At 41.5% G+C, this 23,382-nt stretch overlaps 1 protein-coding gene across 1 annotated transcript in view; it reads right to left on the bottom strand.

Moving 5' to 3' along the window:
* LRRC75A (leucine rich repeat containing 75A) overlaps positions 1-16,790 on the bottom strand; it is a 211,500-nt gene extending 194,710 nt beyond the window's left edge. Inside the window, exon 1 of the mRNA XM_072138244.1 lies at positions 15,667-16,790. Within this exon, the coding sequence (XP_071994345.1) occupies positions 15,667-15,939 (273 nt within the window). The 5' untranslated portion in view covers positions 15,940-16,790. The remainder of the gene's footprint in view (positions 1-15,666) is intronic.
* Between the last annotated feature and the right edge of the window lie 6,592 nt (positions 16,791-23,382).

Raw genomic sequence — 23,382 nt, 5'->3', positions numbered from 1 at the left:
TATGAGTAAGTGCCCCTGGTTTATCATGCTTGATTTTGATGGTAGATTTCCTTCAGGTATTCTTTAATGGATCCTACACCAGGGACCCACGACTTTCTTAATAACATAGTCTTGTTCAGAATGACTAAGGCCCCTGATCATTTTATTGAAGGGGGAACATGGTGACACAATCCCCTAATATGGCTCTCAATGATTCATTAACAAGTAAGATCCTATGGTGGCATTGGACCACATTCTGTGGTGATTTTATGATCTGTGTTTCCCTCTTTTTCCATGAGGTAGTTTTCTGCACTTTTCTGTCAGATGTTGTTTTTACAGATGCTGCTTTCTGATTCGCTGGAGGTGAAGATCAGCTGTGATTGGTAAACAGCTGGATCTATGGCAGTGCTGTAACCAGGCAAAATATTGTAGGTGGTCAGTTCATTGGTAGCTGGCCGCAGCAACTTACCCATATATTGAGCTGTCAGCAGGGTGCCTGGGCCAGTCTGAAGAAGAATCCCGTTCCAACGCCGTTCGAGCTCACCCTAATGTATTGTTTTTCCTGTCCGTCGCAGTGCTTATTAGAGGGGGTTGTGTCTCCCAGCTGATGCTGTGGAGACTAAGTTATATAATATTGTTAAGATGTCAATCTGTATTTTTGAATTATTCTGTTTATTTATTTAATAAAATTTATTGATTTAATTATTTTATTTTGGTTGACCCAATAATAAAGCATTGCGGACAATTTTTAATCCAACATGGTTTATTATGTCTTTATTTAATGTGGAATAATTGGGGCACATTTACTTACCCGGTCCCTGTGCGATCCCTGATCCGGACTGTATGACGAGGATGAACTCTGCCGCTATTCGTGAAGATCGTGCTCCCGATATCCTGCATGTGTCGCTTCCTTGATCGGGTCCGTCGGAGTTCACCTTCTTCTTCCTAGTTCATACAAGTGCTTGGCTTGCGACACAAATTAAAATGTTAAATCCCGCACATAGTCCAAATCCGTCGGATTGTCCGACGGCCCACCCTCGCGATTGCGACACAAAACGATCGAATGCGACACAAAGTAAATAAGCCCCATTAAGCTTATCTTATATGTGGGATTTGTGTTACCATGGAAAGTTTGCCATTCATTTGTGCCATTCTCCATATGGTCTATGGTAGAGCTCATATAGCATATAGCATTTTCAAATTGGGGAAGCAACTAATAAACTGACATGTAATGAAAAGAAATGGTTGACAAGGTAAAACCATATAAAACCACTAGACCCCCCATATTTAATGTTATATGACATGCCCCATCTGTGGGCTCTTATTCTTAGAGGATGGATACTAATTGCTATGATTTATTTTCTATCTCTCTCCATAACAACATGGAGGACATTATACAGCAATACTAAGCAGTGTAGCTTTGCATCCAGCTGTAGTGAGATTCTACGCCATCTTTATGAGTGTCTGCATTTTTTTTCCTCGGGTTACGTGCAAGATCGGTTCAGTAGGTTTGTTCTTAAGTTGAATTTTTATGCAATTCGGAACTGTATACTTTATAATTGTAGCTCCAGACAATTTTTTTTTTGGTCTCTGTGACATTTGGATTTAAAAAATGTGGGATTGTCATAAGAACCAGGATTAACCATAAAACTTAATTACAGACACCTTTAATAACTGTTATAGCTGTTTATGGTATCCTAGGGATAAAGTAGGGTAAATTACCAATTACCAGAGGTCCGTTTGTAACTACAATAGTATGTAAGTCTATTGTTCTTAAGTAGGGGACCACATGTATTTGCTTCTCCTCTTCTCCCAATTTTTAGCATCCTATGGACTGCATGTAATCTGATCACTCACTAAACTGAAAAATTAACTAAATCTGATTTTTGCAAAAATTCCAACACTAAATGAAACTCATAACCTAGTTTTAGGATTGCCATATACCTAGTCTGGACCAACCCATTAACACCCACCACAGCGCCTCATAACTGCCTTGTTAAAAAAAACATCAATATATAAAATAATAAAGTAACCTGTAGAATCAACTGCAGATTACTTAAAGTCTTTGTTGAAAGCCAAAACCTTTGTCAGGAAAGACATTGTAAATCTTTATTTAAAAAAAATATCACCATAAACGATGACTCATTCATTAGTGTCTCCTCTATGATTTACAAATAGCCATGGAGTTGAAGGGGATTATACGCTATGAGATATCATTGACAAATGACCTTCCTAATGGCTAAACATTTCTGGCCTGTTCTATTTTACAGACTAAAATAAAAAACACCTGTATGTTCTTAGTGAATGCGGCCTATCTTATAGATCAGCCCAGGGGGCCGAGGTAAGAAAAAAGAACGCATACTTACCCTGCTCCGTCTCCTGGATCATTCCAGTTTTGAGCCTTGTTCCCAATAGTGAAGGGTCGTTTGTGACCCAGATAGCACAAAGAGCACACAGTGAATGACAGGAGCCCGTTCCTGCCTGAGAGCTGAGCCGGTGACCTGTTTGCTCGAGATTACACTCAAAGAGGGGTGGGTGAACAAGGAGGACAGGACATGTGACCTTTACCCTTAACCCTCCCTATATATATTTATCATTAAATCATAATTAAATAGTCGTTTCCCAGTACTGAAACAATGTCTCTGTTAACCACATCCCTTGAGCACTGACTCCACCCCTGGACTAAAACTCCCCATAATATATTTAATTGGGAGCCCTTCAGGAACCAGAACAGCCACATCGTTTTAGTGAGCTGAGCCTAAATATCAAGCTTACAAAGAAGAGTGGGACAGCCCATCACTAGATGTGGGACCTGCTTCATCTAATAAGTGGCCTCCTCAAAAACAACAAAGAAAGTGAAGACCTCTGGAAAGCAGGAATAACATCCTGTGTCCAAGTAATTAGATGAAGCAGGTCCAATGACCCCTTGAAACTGCCACCTGGATGGAGGCACAAAACAGAAGGTGCATGAGAGATGTGGTAAATGGGAGCTGAGGCGGGGAAAGGAAGTCTTTTTAACTTAGTACTGTTAAAAAAAGAAAAAAACACAATAGTCACTGAAATAATTTGACCACCCCCCTTTAAAGATAAACTATAACCAAGTACAAGCAGCTGGGGGTCGGTGCAGCGATTGATTACTTCTGTCTGTCAGGGACAACACAGTGATTACATCATTCTCTGAAGCACTGCATAATTAGGGTAAGAGGAGAAGGCCAAGCCAGCCACAGGAACAACAGAGCCTCATTATCATCATTTTATAATTGTTTTTTCAGCAAAACCACTCAATTCAGAAATTAAACACGATATGTTTCTGCATTAGTGTAGCTACAGCATTCTCAAGTTATGTTTGGTTCATAATACATAAAAGCAAATGGTAGATTACTCCTATTATTTTCAGTCACTGCACATTTTACTCAATTGTCATGACTAGAATGACAAAGTGTTAGAGACACTCCTTTCACTGCAGTTCATCTTCTTCGATGTGATGGCGTTATCTTTAAATTTCTCTTTTCTGTGCTTTGCTATCAATCCCATGGTGCTTCAGTGCAGCATGACAGTGTAATTATATTTATCTCTACATTCACCAAAAACCATATAAAGTCATTCATGGAGGCTACACGATCATCTTCTTCTGTGAAACAGAATTCTGTCTAATCATCAATAACTGTGATAACAGATTGTGTCCCTCTGTGGGGAGCATGTGTGATACAGTCTATGTAGTTTCATCATACAGAAAAGCTTAGATGATGGAGCCCTTAGAAGAAAAGAGAAATTAGAGATCACATTACCCAACATGAGAGAAGGATTTCATATATTTTCAGACAGAATTAGACAACTCAATAATGTAATACCCACTAAAATAGATTGGGTACGGAAAGTATTCAGACCCCTTTCATATTTTTCACTCTTTGTTTCACTGCAGCCATTTGGTAACTTCAAGTTCTTTTATTTGCTCATTAATGTACACTCTGCACCCCACCTTGACAGAAAAAACAAAAATGTACTATACATTTACAGTTTAGTGGTTACATTTATACAGCATAACCACTACAATCAGTCATTTCAGGGCAAACAGAAAGCTGAGCATATTGTTATATTACCTGAGACACCTCCATGGGAACTATGTGCCCCCATAAAAGCCAATAGTCAGAGTGCCATCACACAGTAACCAGCATCCAAAGTGCCCCCACACGTTAGCTAATAGTCAGAGTGCCATCACACAGTAACCAGCATCCAAAGTGCCCCCACACGTTAGCTAATAGTCAGAGTGGCCCCACACAGAAGCCAATAGTCAGAGTACCCCCACACAGTAGATAGAGTGCTCCCCACACAGTAACCAGAATTCCCCCAGACAGAAGCCCCCAGACAGAAGTGTGAGCGCTGCCCCTCACACATCAGGAATACCGAATTTTATGAACAATGCAGAGGGAATATCAAGAGGATTTCATATTAACTATGCCCTAGTATTTAGACATGTTAAAATAGCATAAGCAGCTCTTTAGAATTTCCCAAAGCAATATAGTACCTATCGTATTGGGAACGATTCAAAAAGGTATAATGAACAATCTTTATTTTTACTCAATTCATAAAAACCGCATAACAGCAGGTGGTGTAACACAGACAGAAAGTTACACCAAAGACATAATAGGGCTGACTAAATTTTGGAAAAAAAAATACAGTAGTGCATAAGTATAAAGGGGGGTCACAATGCTCTTCACTATGATCTAAACCTCACACATAAGTCAGAGTGTCCCCCACACACATCACACACAAGCCAGCAGCCCCTGCCCCTCTCCTGATCTGTATATGACAGTAGTAAAAAGTCATTGACTCACCTTTCCCTGCTCCTCCCCCCTACAGCGGTCTTCTTCTTTCTCCTGTGTGTAGCCACACAGGAGAAAGAAGAATACCGCTGTAGCTGCGGGGTAAGGGGGAAAGGTAAGTATCTGAGTAACCTTCCCTTAGGCTGCGCTCCTGACTAGCGAAGCATAGGAGATGGGAGTCAGAGTCAGGCTGGATAACACAAGGACACCTGTGGATTAGGTGAATCCCTGGAGTCTCTGACTAACATTAGTAAATCGTGTGAATCACTGTTTATGTAGCTATTATTTCTTTGATTACTCAGACCTAAGTCTTAGGTCCATTTATGACACATTATTATTGACTGTTCTAAAAGTGCAGGGAATATACTTATCATTGCTTTCGAGGCTGTTATCATTTGAGTGCTGAGGCAGATGGCACTTAGACCATTGCAGCAGCATGTCTTTTTCTAATCTCTCCCACTACACGTGTGGTTTTGCAGCCTTGATTATTCACTTTTTGTATTTTACCAAGTTTAACCATTCTGTTTCTTTTATGTATAAAACTAGTTTCTCTCTGGTAAAATGAACATTCGTTTCGGGGCACAATAGACCCTTCTGCATTAGTCCTAAATATGTTCTTTCTTAAGTCCCCTGGGTCCTTGTGAAATTGCTGTTTTATCATCTGGATATTGCTTTAGAATTTCAAGGAAGGAAATGTACCAAATAGGAAATGTCATACGTTGTTCTCAATACTATTTTGTACTGTGTCTTTCAGAATTACTTGCACAAAAGAACATGACTGATGGATAACACTGTGGGCATAATCTGTGAGGGTGCAGGCAAGACCAGTGGTATAAGCATTACACTATAGTTGGGGGTCGTGCCCACCTCTTAACATCACTGTTAAAGGCTCTGTAACAACAAAGGGTATAATATTATAGGGCAGTGATGGCGAACCTATGGCACTGGTGCCAGAGGCGGCACTCGGCGCTCTCTGTGTGGGCACCCAGGCCATCACCCCAGCATGAACTTCACCAGACAGAACTCAAAGAATCTTCCTACAGAATCTTCCTACAATGATTTTGCCCTCCTCCTTTCAACTGCGTCGGTGTCTTTAGGAGACTGCGTCGGTGTCTCCTTAGTTGTCAAAGAGCAAGGAGAAATACATTACTGCTTAAATTGCTGTGCTGGCACTTTGCAATAAATAAGTGGCTTTTGGTTGAAGTTTGGGCACTCAGGCTCTAAAAGGTTCGCCATCACTGTTATAGGGAATCTTTGATAATATGAAGGTGGATAGGTGCTTAAAATACAATTATTGTGTATGTGGGGGGGGGGGGGGGAGGTCTAGCACCCCAATTGACCAGCTGCCCTTCATGCAGGGGGTAGTATTCTCATTACGAAATGCATGACCTCTCCATGATAACCACTCAAACGTCACTAATTGCAGCATTGAAAACGGCAGCCGTTGGGTTACATGTAGTTATTAACAAACTCGGAACTCAATGAAAATTTCGTTTTTTGCGGACCCATTCCTGGACTTCAGTCAGAGGTTTGGTTCACCCCCCTCCCTCACTAGTAGCACCTGTGATGCGGGCAAAGGCAACCGTGGCATGTAATTGCTGGAGCCACCATCTTGGCAGCGATCTTGTCACGAGGAACTATGATCGCAGCCAATTTCCTGAGACCCGTTGTTCCCTGTCACGTCCGGGGGAACTACAAGATTACTGGCAAAATGGTGGCTTTGCCTGTGACATGTAAAAAATAACAAGCGTGACCAGTGCCAGCACCAATCTTAGGTGTTCGCATCTGGTTCCAGAAACTCAAACCTTTGTTTCAGGTTCAGCCAAACACTCCAGACCCAAATGTTGATGGGTCCGCTCATCACGAGTTACTTGTCCTTGCATCTCCAAAAAGCAGAAGGGGAAAGTTTCCCAGGATAATATGGATAACCCAATCCGGGTACACCTGGTGCTGGCGCCTGCCCTGACTAAACTACTCTTCAGGGGCAATACCAAAAACTGTCTGCATCTTTGTATGGTCAAAGCTGCTGATGGACTCCTCTTAAACATTAAGAATAAGAAAAGGATCAATAATTTTACACCTGTGCCGGCCTCCTATGTACCTGCCGATAACAAAACCCCATACAGATGAATGAAATTGATTTACAGTTGCCGAAACTTCTGCAACAAAATCTGCCACCGGTAAAATCTGCAGCTGTTAGGCCGTGTATCCCTAGCAACCAGCCTATTGCACATGACTCAGCTGCTCAGGTCAAGAGTGGATTGGTGCTGACACAAGGGAAGAGCAGATTGGCATCAGTCCCACTATGCCGTTCCACATCTCCGGCCTGTTACAAGATACATATCAATGCATCCACTGTATACAATACATTATCTGTTTTTTTTTCTAAACACTATATAATGATTTTACATGGATGCATGTAATATAACTTGCAGCTTAAGTTTTATTAGCAGATTTTCTGTGATGTTCTCGTAGTATAAATGTAGCAGAGCTCAGTTGTTCATTAGCTTCCCCGGATACTTCCCCGGATACGACCACCTCACATTTTGGCAGCGGTGGCCACACATGTGCTGCCTGACCACCTGGATTCAGTGATCATTATCATAGGACGGCTGTAGGACCTGCAGTAACTCCTGGACAATTCATATACAAAAACTTTTTGTTTCCTTGTGCAATCCCTCCAGCAGAGGTGGCCGTATCTAGGGACACAGTCTTGTTTCTAAGGGACCATATGACTACATTTATGAGAAATTATCTTCACACAGGTAAATTTTTTTAATAACATCTAATTGAAGAAATGTTTATATATGGCAGATTAATTAATCTGGATGTAAATGCCCATACGAGAATACCCCTTTAACATCATATTCTCTCTTGACTTGCCTTTAAGACTGTATGTTTCTTACAATAACAAGGTCCATTGTTGATAAACAATGCAACTAATAAAAGGTAAAAAAAAAGTGAAACCTACCAATCACTGTTGTTTGATTAAATGTTGACAAGAAAACCCTACATGGTTTCTAGAAAAAAAATTTACTAAAATGGAAAAATGATCATTTTTTTTGTAATAAGTCATTGCACGTGGCCAAGGTTGATCCAACAAATTTGGTTGGTGGCGGCCAGAGCTTCCAGCCCTAAGCATAACATTTTAAACCATAAAAATTAAACCATGTGTATAAAAATAACAAAATAATTGTGTCACAAACTCAACTCATAAAAAAGTTCAACTAATAGGGGGTTATTTATAATTAGACCAGCTCCTTGGGACAGTTCTATGTCTATTTATGGAGTTCCACTGGCCATCAGATTCTTTAAAGTGGCATTTTTCAAAAAGTCCCAAAAAAAGTCTCAAAAGTGGCATTGGCCCTTTAATAAATGTTCTTAGGGTCTATTTTCTGTCTGGGATTTTTTTTTCAAAAAGTCCCAAAAAAGTCTCAAAATGCATACACCAGCAGGGGACTGGACTATGAGACTTTGTATGAGACTTTTTTCAAAAGTCGTGAATCTGGCTTTGCACGGTGTCACATAAGCAAAGGTTCTATGTTTACACCAGATTAATGAAGAGGTACAAACAGTCCTGCGAGACATTTAGCACTGAGAATTTTCAAAAAACCTCAATGTGACTATGACACCATTTTACTCCCCATTAATTACCCTATGAGGGAGCTTATTGGTGCAAGGTTATACTTACAAAAGGTGCATAAGTATAATAGCATAAAACAATGAATGTATTTCCAGCAACTAGAGATCCATAAAATTCCTGATTTCTTTTTAGATAATTAAACACATAAAAATGAATCACACATGGAGCAGTAGCCTCCCCACGTACACTTTTCGGACAGCAGCGTCCTTACTCATGGCTAGAAAGTAGCCAGAGCAGCGGAGATGGGGGCAACGTTATTGGTCTTTTTGCGGTTTGTTGTAGTTCATTATTTCAGCACATCAGGCCATGGTTCAGAAGACCTAATAAGGTCTCTGCTATTATTCTTGTCACCTGTCCTACCAGCAGCGGGGGAGCTCCTTTGTTTCCGTGCTGCTGCTTGGACTACAGGAAAGAAGAATAACGTAAGTAAATTCCATCCTTTGTGCCTAGAATAGAAAAATATCTAACTTTGTTTATCTTGGACAAACAGGCCAGACCGCGGAGACCTGCTGCAGTCACTGCACACATGTTGTGTCATGTGATCTTATGACGGCAACAAACAGACCGACAATGTAAGAAGCAGTAAGTAGAGACTAGCAGCAGTATTGATACATGACTCAGAGTCAGAGAACAAATTACTCACAAATCAGGGTCAGAAACTGGAAGGCCCAAAAAAGTCCATCTTCTTACCAGTGTTCCACACTACTTATTTTTACGCATAAAGGGGTTGTCCATTTTCAGCAAATAATTGATATTGTTTGTGTTATGAGAAGTTATACAATTTTCCAATATACTTTCTCTATCGATTCCTCACTGTTTTCTAGATCTCTGCTTGCTGCCCTGCTATAGGGAGCTTCATTGTTTACTTCCAGTGGATAAAAAATCTGTCTGATGTCCCACAGGTGTGTTATAACGAGCCGTGCACCTGTGTGACATCACATGACCAGGGAGCGGTTTATATCCACTGAAAGTAAACCAGGAGGGCTAGGTATTCCATGGATTTTGGGGTATTTTATTGTGGTACAGTTAAGGTTCCTGATTAGTAGAAGGAACTGTAGCGCTTTTTTAAGATTAACCGGTTCGCGACTGCCCGCCGTGTATTCACGGCGGCGGTCGCGTTCCGATGCATGGAGAGGGCTCGCGGGCCGAGCCCTCTCCATAGCCGGTAAGTCTCTGCTGCATATTGCAGCAAAGGCTTACCGGTAACACCCGCGATCGGTGCCGGCAACGATCGCGGGTGTTTTCTTGCTGAAACACACGCCGTCTTCCTGACGGCGTGGGAGCCGCCATCTTTCCGAGGTTCGCCATGGTAGCTTCGGGTCTCACGAAGACCCGAAGCTACTTCGGGTTAACCCATTCATTACAATGTGCTATCAGCACATTGTAATGTATGAGGAGTAAAATCCCCATATACTGCTATACTGTAGTATGGCAGTATATGGTAGGATCGATCAGACAACCTAGGGTTAAAGTACCCTAGGGAGTCTGAAAAATAGTAAAAAAAAGTTGAAAAAAAAATTATAATAAAAAATTATAATAAAAAAAACCAAAAAATTCAAATCACCCCCCTTTCCCTAGAACTGATATAAATATAAATAAACAGTAAAAATCATTAACACATTAGGTATCCCCGCGTCTGAAAATGCCTGATCTATCAAAATATAATAACAGTTTTTCACTGCGTTTAACCCCGTAATGGAAAATCGCGTCCCAAGTCAAAACTGGCACTTTTTTGCCATTTAAAAAAAAATTTTAAATTCTATAAAAAGTGATCAAAAGGTCATACAGTCCTAAAAATAATATTATTGAAAACATCATCAAAAGTCGCAAAACATTACACCACCCTCAACTCCATACAACGAAGTATGGAAAAGTTATAAGCACAAGAAGACGGCAAAATAAAAAAAAAATTTTTGTTCATGAGGTTTTAATTTTTGTAAATGTATGAAAACATTATAAAACCTATACAAATTTGGTATCCCTGTAATCGTACTGACCCAAAGAATAAATTAGATGTGTCATTTGTAGCGTGAAGTGAAAGCCGTAATATCCAAGCCCACAAGAAAACGACACAAATGCGTTTTTTCACCATTTTCACTGCATTTGGAATTTTTTTCCTGCTTCCCAGTACATGGCATGGAATATTCAATGCGATCACTATGAAGTGCAATTTGTTACGCAAAAAACGAGCTGTCACATAGCTTTTTACGTGTAAAAATAAAAAAGTTATAGATTTTTGAAGGTGGGGAGTGAAAAATGGAAATGAAAAAACGGGAAAGGGCCCGGTCCTTAACCTGTTAATTAGGCTAAACTCTGGAAGAAGATACACTATTCTATATTATTAGAGAGTGGTGAATTGTCACAAGGTCTATATAAAGGTTTTGCGTAAGCAGCTTTACTAGTGTGGAGGGCTTTAACCCCTTACCGAGTAGTGCTACTACTACCACATAATGAGCTCTCTCCATAGCCGGTGAGTGTTTGCTGCATATTGCTAGCACCGAGTTATTGGCGCCAGAAGATGGCAAAATGAAGAATTTCTTTTGTACAGGAGGTTTTAATTTTTTTTAAATATATGAAAACATTATAAAACCTATATAAATTTGGCATCACCATGATCGTACCAACCCAAAGAATGGAGTAGACATGTCATTTGGGACACACCATGAAAGCTGTAAAATCCAAGCCCACAAGAATATGGCAAAAATGCATTTTTTCACCAATTTCCCTACATCTCGAATTTTTTACCACTTCCCAGTACACGGCATGGAATATTAAATACCATTACTATGAAGTGCAATTTGTTACTCAGAGCCGGCACACAGCTCCCTATATGGAAAAATTAAAAATGAATGGATTTTTGAAGGTAGTGACAGAGAAATTAGTCCCAAAAGGTGGGAGGTACCCTCATAGTGGGTATTGGATTCAGAAGGGAGTTGTGTTCTTGTCACAAATTTTTTTGGATACACAGTTTTTGAGTTTGGAAGAGCTGTGCTTGCAGTATGGTTGTAGGGATCTGGGGTTCTTTTTTTAGATTTTTTTTCAGCTATTTCATGCTTATGCCTAAACAGTTGATACGACTGGGCTTCGGGTTGTGTCAAATCAATGTATTGAATACTTGAGATGCACTATTCCTCCTAGAAAAGCAATTTCACAAATTTCGAATTGTATTATAAAGGCTCAGGCTGAAAAAGATGTTTTGTCTTCATGCCTAAAATGGGAAAGGGATATTGGAATAGTTTCTAAAGATGTTGTTATGGAGGTATCACTCATTCGTCTATGTCTTGGAATAACAGAATGGTTCAATTTCATTTTGTGCAGCAGTGTTATTATTCTTCTAGCTTATTATATAATATGAGGGCAAGGGAAAGCTCCGCTTGTTGCTGGTGCTTAGGAGAGGGTGCAGATTTTGTGCATGTGGCCTAGTCTTGCCCGGAGTTAGATATATGCTGGAGAAAAATCTTTCAGTTTATTGAGGATGCGCTACTTATGTTTTTATTAGGATCAATACAGGTGGCCTTGCTGGGTTTTATTTGATCTAAGAAACAGCGAGCAAAAGTGCACGTCAAGTATTCAATATATTTATTTGACACAACCCGAAACCTAGTATTATAAACTGTTTGGGCATTAGCAGGAAACAGCTTAAAAAATGTTTGGTTTGGATGCATATAAAAATTAACACGTGACTTTCTGTGTTGGTCACTCCTCAGCTCTTGGCCCCCACCTTTGTGCTCCTGAAAAGCTCCTCCCTCCCCCACTGATGTCAGTTCACCAGGTTGTGAGCTCTGTGAATGAGCAGGAGGGAGAAGCTACACAGGAGCACAAAGGTGGGGTCTAGGAACTGAAGAGTTTGCAGCACAGACAAGACATGTGTTATTATTTGAAATGCATCCAACCCCCAACACTACTCAGAGGATTTTGTCAGGGTGCAAGGTACATTATAAAACACAATTATATTGTAGCTCAAATGCTTAGAGAAAGCAGAAAGAGATATTGCAGGTGTGATGGGCTTTTACAACTTGTCTTTAGTGAAAATGAGGTCCATGGTGACAGGTTCCCTTTAAAATAAATCTAGCATCAAAATCAAGCGTGATAAACCTCATAGATCCTGGCACAGTGACTTTGGTAATCTTCTTATATTTGTTATCCATGGTCTCCTTCCTTCTAAAATAAACACATAAAATCATGATTAATCGCTAGAAGGGCTCTAGGGGGCGCTTCTTGACCTGTAGCTGTTACAAAGTCTTCCCCTCCCTGTACTTTTCCCCCTACCTCTGTCTGATGTAATCTCACTGTAGCAGAGGAATTTTCTGCACATAGTGGGATGCACAGTGTAACAGCCTGGGAAGCTGCTGCATGGAGGGGCTCTGGTAACACACCCCAGAACCCTTTTGGCTCATAAACATAATTTTAAAAGTCTTTAAAAAGACTTTAGAAGCAAGAAGGCCATGTATAACAGATAAATAAAAAAATTACCACAGTCACGATGCCTGGATCTATGAGTAAGTGCCCCTTGTTGTTTATCATGATGGATTTTAATGGCAGTTTTATTTAATAGATATAGAATAGCCCCAGGAGTTTATAAAAAAAAACTCTACACACTCTATGTTTTTTCACCCCGTGTACAATGGCAGATGTGGTACAGGTACAGTATCCAATGTGTTTTTTAGTGAGAGGGTTTCCATTGCAAAAAGATCAGCAGTTTCCCAAATTCTTCCAGGGCAAATGATGGGTGGATGTTATGGTATAACACAAGGGATATTTGCTATGAGTTTTCATTAGAAAGGTTGAAAGTTCTGTTGAAAACCCAAATTGCAGAAACCTTATTATCTATTTTTTGTAAGATTTGTTCCGACCTCTTCCACTTTGCTGATACTCTGTACCTCTGCAATATCCCCTGTGAGTCCGTCCCATGTAGACATATACATCGTTTTTTGCCAAACTGAAGTTTTACATTATCTAAATTGCACTATGACTATTTCTTTGATGCTCAGGATTATTGAAACATTGTTTAGCACAAGGAAACAATATTTACAATATCTACTGTGATAATTCTGACACAGGAATTCTGGGGAAATTCAAGTATCCACATCAGCCTTGAGTAACACTAGCAGCATAATAAGGTTAGTAAGCTGGAAGCTGATAAGCCAGTTGTAACATTTAATACATATGTCATGTAATGTGGTTATGATAAGCAGATGGGTTCATGTTGCCTAATAACACTTATTTTATCAGCAGACATCTCAGTAAATAAGGATGACACTGCAACAGAGACCTGAAAGAGAAGGCAGCTACATAGACAAACAGTAATAATAATACACATGACTGCCGATCACTGGCCTCACAGGCTACATGTCCAGTGCCATATGGTTGAGGCCAGTGATTGTCCGTACAGCTTACACTCATGTACTACATGTTAACTAAAAACACTAGAGTAGCAACAGGTGAGTAATAGTTATTGAAATCCCTTTTATTGGATCAAGATAACAATTTACCAGAATATCCTACAATGTTGGAAAATTTTGCAATAATCTCAAACCTCATTTTCCCATAAAATGCTCTAAGTGCACATGGTATTGTGTAATCGCAATGTTATGTAATACTGCAAAGAGATTTTTTTTGTTTTGCTCAATGGAGGCTCCTCGTAAAAGTGAATCATTGCATGTGACTTTCTGAAATGTGATATCAAATAACATGTTAAAGTCACGTTTACGTCCACGGTACAATCTCATGTGATAGGTCACTGGAGATTATTTTTAATATAAAATGTACTTTTTTTTCTGTGCTCCGCCATCCATGCTGCTGCCTTCTTTTACTGTCTAGTTTCAGGTATCTGTAAATGTATGCCTGTAGGATTTACTTGAGCGGTAAAATCACAGCCAATCAACAAACAGCCCAAATCAGCTGGTTTCCAGAGTGCACACTGCCACGATTTTGCCACGGGTGGTGAGGGGGAAACATTGCCATGCAAAGGTTGATTTCCATGTGGGGATACGCAGAAATTAAGTGACATGTAGTTCTTTTTTTTTTTTTACTATAGATCCATGTCCATGGGATTGTCATCAATCACATATACCACAATGCTACTAATAATTCCTTTATTTATATAGCACATACAGATTATGCAGCACTGCACAGAGCTTGCCAAATCTGTCTCTGTCCCCAATGAGGCTCACAATCTAATCAACCTACCAGTATGTTTTGGAGTGTGGGAGGAAAGCGCAGGACCCAGAGAAAACCCACGCAAACACGGAGAGAACATATAAACTCTTTGCAGATGTTGACCTGGTGCACTTGAACCCAGGTCCCCAGCACTGCAAGGCTGTAGTGCTAACCACTGAGCCCCCCTATACTACAGTATTACGCTACTGACTGTCGAATCTGCATAAAATATGTAAAATTTGCAGTTAACCTAATGGAGATATTGTGCTGGTTGTGGTTGCATGTGGTTATATTATTATGGTAGCTGTGTCCCAGATGATCCCAGTATTATTTCTCTCTGTTGGTTTCATTCCTGGTTTTAGCTTAGAGAGGAATACTGAAGAGGAATATTTCTGTGTGATAGTGTCCACTGGGGTGCAGTACACAGGGGTACAACATAGTGGGGAGTAGCATACTGGGGTCTGGCCTACAGTTACTAAAGCTACCAGATCTATCACACACTATTGGATAGATTTGTCCCAATCTTTACTGTACACATTTCCTTTCTCTGACACTTTGGGATGACATCATTTAGATCAGTATTTTGCTGTAAAAGACTAGTGCACAGACACAAGTAACACTTCTGCTACCTTGTACAGCTTAATACAGACTATTCATTGCACTCTCTTAAAAAACAAAGTGTAAACAACTGTAGTTTGGGGTGTAAGTCAATAGGAAACATTTTGCATAAAAGTCGAAAACAACTGACTTTAATACATATAATGAAACAGTAGAACCAGGAATATAATAATATTAATTATACTAATAATAAACATAATAACAATAAATTTGTAACAATATTTTGTAGTTGTTGATGCTAGAATGAAAATAGTAAATTGTGTATAGAGAGAAATTCTGTTTTAATCTGAGTTAATTTACTATAACTCTAGGTATTTAACTTTTACACCTCCATTTCTACATGACAGTTTGTTGCCCTGATATAACCCTGAAGTGTGTGGCATCACCCTATGCAGTATATATGACATTCCACATGATTAGGGTGGCAGGGCTGTCACAACTCACCTGTCTCAGGTGTCTCAGCAGCTCAGTGGCTTCCTCCTGCTTCCCCTGTTTGACCAGCAGCATCATGTCCTGGATCATCTTGATCCTCCTATGATAAGGCGGTAGATTTGAAGATCCGCTTTTTCCAAATTTATCCCCAGACTTCAACCCAAAAGACCAAAAGTCCCCTCTCTCCCTTGCAGGGGTGCTCCTCCGGGATCCCAGGGGGTGCTGCTGAGGGCTTTCCCCTCCAGCACTGGAAGCCTGGCAGACCTTGGTCTGCTTGGTGCCCATGATGGTAATAATGATCCCTCAGGAGAGGCATCCGAAATGATCCCGGTGAGGGGGGGTCACACAGCAGGGCAAACGTGTAGATGTGTGAAGGACCTCTTCAGAAGAGGAAGCAACAGGTCAGAGATCCACAAAACAATGGCATCACCAGGAGACTAGAGATGAAGATCCTGCAGACATCGTCACAGCTGACACAGCCGGAGATTCCAAAATTGCAACATTGTTTCCAACAGCAGCAACAGGAGCCGGGGCTACAGGAGCAGGGGCAGGAGCAGGAGCCGGGGCTACAGGAGCAGGGGCAGGAGCCGGGGCTACAGGAGCAGGAGCCGGGGCTACAGGAGCCGGGGCTACAGGAGCAGGGGCAGGAGCAGGAGCCGGGGCTACAGGAGCCGGGACAGGAGTAACGGCATCAGGAGCAGGGGATACAGGAGCAGGATCTGGAGTCCCCTGCTACTGTTTAGGAAACTGCTCCCATCTCCCAAGACCCCTCCAGACTACAGAACTTTCTACCGTACATCCAGAAGAAGAAGAACCAAGCTAGCAGGACCCAAGTCCAAGTCCCAGCTCCTCACTAAACTGTTGCACGTCTCTCTGAAGCCCCAGGAGCAGAATCCTTCCTAATGACAGGGGAGGAGGGGGAAGCACAGACACATCATTTGACACGCAAAAGTCTCAGCCTCTCAGCACAGACTCCCTGGCACTGGGGAGCAATCCGATTAAAGTCTCAGGAGCAGGGCAGGGGCAGGGCAGGGGCAGGGGGCTCCTCTGGCTGCAGCAGGCAGGTAGCACTGGGGGGTCCAGCAGCCTCTCCTGTAGCAGCATCGCTTCCCATAGACACAGGGAGAGGAGGCTGTGTCTGATGTGAGGGGGAAGGCGTTTCCAGTGTGTGGAGCTGGCCACTCTCAGCCCTGGAAGAGGTCTGCTGGGCATGTGCCAGGAAAGCCCCTGTACATCCATCACTGCTGGCACTGATGAGATCAGGGACACCCTGCCTAAAGCAGCCCCATACTACAAAGCATCTCCCATATACATGTGTCAGTGTTTCTGGAGGTTACTAAGAACTAGACACATGTGACATCAAGTCCGGATTATTGTGAAAGCCAGCAGTCAGGATGAAATGGTTGATAACAGAGAGAAATACCTTAATAATATGAATTCTTTATTTATATAGCACACAGGTTATACAGCGCTGCACAGAGCTTTCCAAATTGGTCCCTGTCCCCAAGGGGCTCACAATATAATCATCCCACTAGTATGTTTTGGAGTGTGAGAGGAAACTGGAGGACGCAGAGGAAACACACGCAAACTCGGAGAGAACATACAAGCTTTTTGCAGATGTTGACCCTGGGACTTGAACCCAGGTCCCCAGGGCTGCAAGGCTGTAATTCTAACCACTGAGCCACCATGCTGCCTTGCATTCACCTGATATGTGACCTCTCCTGACTTGTCTGTGTATGGTAAATAATAGCAAAAGTATCAGTAATAACAATTCACTATCTTCTACAATGAATTGCAGCTTTTCTCTCTTATTCCTCCTGGATGTTTATAGATAAACTTATAACAGGGTGTTACCATTGCTAAAGGAGCACATAAAATATTGAGGCAGTATTCTGGTATTACTAGCAATAGCCACGGGGTAGGGAAGTCACAGAAGTTGATTAGTGGGGGCTCAGTTGTGTGATTAGTGGGGGTTCAACATCTGGGACTTTCACTGTTCACGAGAATCATATGTGACAAAAGCCAAGCACAGCATTTGTCTCTCTTCAGTGGTCAGTCTCTCACTGATCCCGTAGTAGTAGTAATGTGATGTGATAAAAAGGAAAAACAATATTTTATTACTTCAAAGTTCACTTTATTAAAGAAAATCTACCATCATGATAACAATTGTAAATCAAGCAAACTATCATACTGGTGTGTCCCCCCTCTGGCAGGATCTGCTCCTCTTATAGCTTTTTATGTCATGTTTTTTTTTAAAGGCTTTCAAAATTATGCAAATGAGGGGCTCTGTGCTCCATAGGTGTTAATGGAGCCTGGAGCCCCTCAGGCTCATTTCAATAGTTTTAAAGCCTTTTTTTCCTAAAAACAAGGGTATTGGAAGCAATTAGAAGAGCGGATACTGCCAGAGGGGGCACACACCACTATGTCAGTTCACTTGGTTTACAATCCTTCATCCTGGTGGTAGATTTCCTTTAATAGTACTCTGATGGACCCTACTTGTCTCTGCCTAATGAACCTACCTCTGTGTCTGCCAACAGAGGGATCATAAAAAATATAAAAGGCACTCACCTCTTCCCGATTCACTTTTTCTTCCTTTATTTACTTCCAATGTAGACATGTCCCGGCTGCAGCCAGTCATGGACCTTAGTGGTGACCTTAGCACATGTGGCCCAAATGGACTGGCCAGCAGTGGAGGAGGTAGTTGGGAAAATATGAATATGTTTTATGGGATAGTATACCAACTTTTATGGGATAAGTTGGGCATCTTAGTTAAAAACTTAAATTTCTCATTTTATCTTCAGTGGTCAGTCTTACACTGATCACATAGAGGTGATGTAAAGTAAAAAGAAACAAAAAGTCCTGTAATCGCTACTTCACTGTTTACCCCATTAGCAGTACCCTGATAGACCCTACTTGTCTCTGCTTACTGTACATACCAATATGCCAATTTGCATTCTATCTAGTAAGTCTTGACAGCCTGCAATTTACAACATGACCACTAAGTGGCCACACTTTGCAGACACCACATAGGGACATAAGATAGCATGAGAAAATCATGTTGTCTTGAGAAGCTCATCTTCTTATGACATATGTCTGGATATGTAGAGCCAGGAAGGAAGCCTACATGTGTGCATGCTACCACTGTCACTGCCAGACTATAGGGTCAGTGGTTATGTGCCATACATGATGACATCATTACTAAGACCAGTGTTTGACCTTTAAGGAATTCTATTTCACCCCATTACCTTCTATTGGCAGTAAAACCCTTTTATTACAATGCTGTATGCCTGCTATGGGACCAAATTGTGTATGTGATTTTGTGGTGGCAAAGTGGGTAGCATTACAGCCTTGCAACGTTGACCTAGGTTCAAGTTCCAGGGTCAACATCTGCAAAGAGTTTGTATGTTCCCTCTGTGTTTGCATGGGTTTCCTCCAGGTCCTCCAGTTTCCTCCCACACTCCAAAACATACTGATAGGTTCATTAGACTGTGAGCCCCATTAGGACAGGGACTGATTTGGTAGGCTCTGTGCAGCACTGCGTAATCGGTGTGTGCTATAAATATATATATAAGGAATTATTAATTATTATCTCATATCCCATTACTTTGAAGGTAGCAGAACTCCCATAATCATAGTCACTGCCTCCCCATGATATTGTGGTCCTGTACTGTAATCATGTTTTTAGTATAGTACAGTCCTCCCTCAGGGAGGTCTATGGGTTACAGCGTCATATATGACCAGGGGCGGTTAAGACTGCCATGGGCCTGGGCTGTGTGAATATTATTGCCCCTACAAGTCTGGAATCACTTCCAACATATAGTACTAGAATCAAGCTTCTTGGGGAATGGTGGATGCGTCCCTCCTGCCTACTTCTAATCAGTGATTTCAGGACCTTTGGAGGACCTTCAAAGGTCTCGAAATGCATCATGTGTATTGAGAGCAGAAACAGATGTATAAGGATTCAAAAGGTGAAAGTCCATCCCAGCAAAAAATTAGTTTGTGGGCCCCATAGAAGGCTTAGGCCCTGGGCTACCGCTCAAATCACCTATTTTCTAATCCACTTCTCTATGTTATGAGACCAGATCCCAGTGCAGTGTTCTGTTCATTGACCATGTTTCAAGTAATACAATATGTAACATGCGTTACCGTACAGACTCTGTGCACATGGCTCTTCCGTCTCTGCCCCGAAGGCCACACAGGCAGATGTGACATGTGATTCTGTTCGGATTAGGACACTGGGATTTTCAACCAAAAAATAATAACTACGATTGGCAAAAATAATCCACCCTATAACCTTATCTCGAACTCCGTGACGGGGGAAGAGCAGAGTTTATTTCAGGACATCAGTCTGATTAGAAAAAATATCCTGATGTATAAACCCAGCCTTATGCTGCAAGTAAAATGGAACGACACTTTCATCTCCTGCCTCGCAGAGGGAAGCGACTGCTGCTGCCACCTTTGACATATAAACACACGGTGATGTGCCAGTCACACTTTCTCCAAGCAAACCATAAGTGACACCTCCTTAGGCCGTTAGCACAGCACGGGGGATGGGCGGTGTGCAGTAAAAGGCAATTGCTTTTACTTTTATTACCTTGTGTTGTACTCAGGTTCACTTTTTTATATTTCTGAATCATTCATAGCCACAGCATATTCAGTAGCGCAGTACACACAGAGTGGAAGTTCATTAGTTTCTAGGTATGAATAAGGACCCTATATTTTTGGTCCGAAACGCGTAACCCCTCCTTTTTCTTTCAGTGATCACTTTTTAATGTGTTTTTTTCAATAAAATATTGTTACCTCTTACTTATTGCCTGTTGCTGATGGTATCTCTCTTTTTGCGCCTCATCAGTTTCTATGTTGTCCTTGGGAATCACTATTTAATGGGTGGGGTCCAGAGTTGTCATTTGAGTCCTCATTATCTCTCATAGGACAAACATCATTGGCTTTGTCTCTCAATGAACAGACCTGTCTTTCTATGAAATTGTAGACAGATGCATCATAACAATGTAGACATACAACACCCAGGCGTCCCGGGAGTGACCGTCAAGGACAAAACAGCGACCTTGGATCGGTAAAGAAAAAATAGTTCAACAGAAACCAACAATCCATTCTCCCTCCCATCCACATTTCTATCCAGCCTCCACTTGACCCAGAAAAAATAGGACAAGCACAGCTGACATTTGTCACTATAAAGTATCCGCAGCTCAGTAATAACTCTAACAGAGGTCATGTCCTGTTTTATGGTGGTGTACAGTGAAATGATTACTGCGTTTCTTATGTCCCACTTTTGGTTTATTAAATTTAGCCCAAAGGTGGATCTTACATCAATAGTGGTTTAGGGTTATAAAGGGGTTAAAGGAAATCTACCGTCAAAATCAAACATGGATAAACCAGAGACACTTACCCATAGAACCGGGCACCGTGACTGTGGTAATCTTCTTATATTTGTTGTCCTTCATTCCAAAATCAACTTTTAAAGTTATGGTAAATAGCTTGAAGGGCGTTACCAGAGCCCCTCAGTGCTGATGCTTTATATCTCACAGCTGGCTCTTCTGGCTGTGAATGGCTCCCTATAATAGCGAGTCTCAGTTCAGCCAGTCCCCCCGACTCCACACCACTTTCAACCCAATATTATCGGGTTAAGGGTGGCGTATTGAGCCGATTAGGGGTGGAGTTAAGTGAGCCATCGGCTCACAGAGGGCAGCCGACCCCCGTTGTTCACCAACGATTCATCTAATACTGGCAGGTACATCTTTCCATCCTGATCCCTCCTGCTAAGTGACTTTTATGCTCAATAGAGGCCACAGAGGCCAAAGTATTAGTGTACACTCAGGGAGGACTCCAGTGATGTAACCGTCCATATAAGGACATCACTGGACTCAAACTCCAAACATCCTCTGCTTTTAAGGGCAGGGGAGAAACAGGAAGACATATACTAATCTATGTGCATACACTATACGATATGTTCCTCTGTTGTTCCTCGAGCCCTCTGTAGGGGTACGTCAGAAATCCCCCAATGTATCCTTACAACTAAGGAAAAAAAACATGGTGTAAACCCAGCCTTATTATTACGCCCCTGGTTGTCTCCAGTAAGGAAAGGGATTAAGGGTAGCAAAAAAAAAAAAAAAAATTTAACCCCTTAACAACCTGGCCCTATTTAGTTTTTTTACTTCCCACCTTCAAAAATCTTTTTTATTTTTCCATGTAAAGAGCTGTGTTATGGCTTGTTTTCTGCGTAACAAATTGCACTTGATAGTGACGGTATTTAATTCTCCATGTCGTGTACTGGGAAGCGGAAAAAAAAATTCAAATACTGAATTTTTAGATTTTTTATTTATTTATTTTTTTTACTTTTTTTATTTTTATTTTTACCCTAAGGTACTTAAACCCTAGGTTGTCTTATTGATCCTATCATATACTGCCTGATAGCACATTGTAATGAAAGGGTTAAAACGAGGCTGTCATGGAGATGGATCGCTGCTCCCCGATGACTTCATGGGGAGCGACGATGCGCTGCAATATGGTGGCGGCCATGCGCTGCCATCTTTTTGAAGCTGCCGGCAGCGTTGCTGGTGGCGAGCGACGACATAGCACCCGCGATCGGTGCTAGCACCAATCACGGGTGTTACCGGTTAATCATTCAGACCCCAGTGGGGTATCGTTGCAAAGCAGCTAAAGCTTTATCCAGACCCAACTGCACCACATAAAATATGAACGCTGAATGACCCTATATCTATATTATGGGTCTAGCACCCGCATTGATCACAAGGGTGTGTCCTTTCTTCTTAAACTGGCTTCACTATAGTTGAGTTTGGGTCTGGTAACCACAAACCATCCCAATTCACTCCCAGGGATGGGACTCTGAGCACCACAATGATGTACAATGCACAGAGTTCCTGCTTCTCAGTCTAGCAGAAAAACAGGAACTCCATGTATCATATATCAGTATGGTGCTTGGAGTTCTGTCCCCATGAGTGGTTTTCGGTTTATAAAGTGAGAGTGTGACGTGGCCGACTAACAGGTGGAGCATGCGTTCTGCCACTCCATTCATTCTTTATGGGGCTTTATGGGAGTAATGGAAAAAAAAGCCAAGCATAGACCCCGTTTTCATAATCCGTAGAGGTCCCGATAGGGATAGAGAATAGTGCAGCAACCGCATTGAGCCACAGCGCTTTGAGGGGCCATTGGTTACTATGGGTGGGCATAGGTTGCCACATCACCATCCTGTGATTATACACAAGTCAGCTGTTTCTTGAATTGCGGTAAAGTTTAATAAGCTGTAACTAATGGTTGACCCTTAGACTCAGTGTGGTCAGTATGTGAACCACAATACTATGGACAAGAAAATCACATCAATGTGTGCTGCAATGTATAGCTGTGCCATAACTCACAATAAGCACTTATGGAAGAAGTTAATTCTAAAGTGATGGAATTAACAAGACATGGCCTGTTGGAATTCTTTGGGGACGTGTCAAGTGAATAGGTAGAGAATGCAGGAGGGGAGCAGAGAAATGTGTGCGGACAGAGGGCCGGGATCAGTGAGTACAGGGACTGCGCTGCCATATAAGGGAAATATCCACTTTTCCAGATCTTCATGTGCAGCTTAACCAAACTAATAGATAACTTAACCAGAATTCAGAAAATGTTTTTATTTTTTTCAGAAAAATGGTAGTGGGATGGTGAATGCACCAGAAATTTTATAACGTATGTGATGCTACGTTATAA

This window comes from Engystomops pustulosus, chromosome 2, assembly GCF_040894005.1.
Source record: "Engystomops pustulosus chromosome 2, aEngPut4.maternal, whole genome shotgun sequence".
Lineage (NCBI taxonomy): Eukaryota > Metazoa > Chordata > Amphibia > Anura > Leptodactylidae > Engystomops > Engystomops pustulosus.
This window is presented reverse-complemented; position numbering and strand designations above follow the sequence as displayed.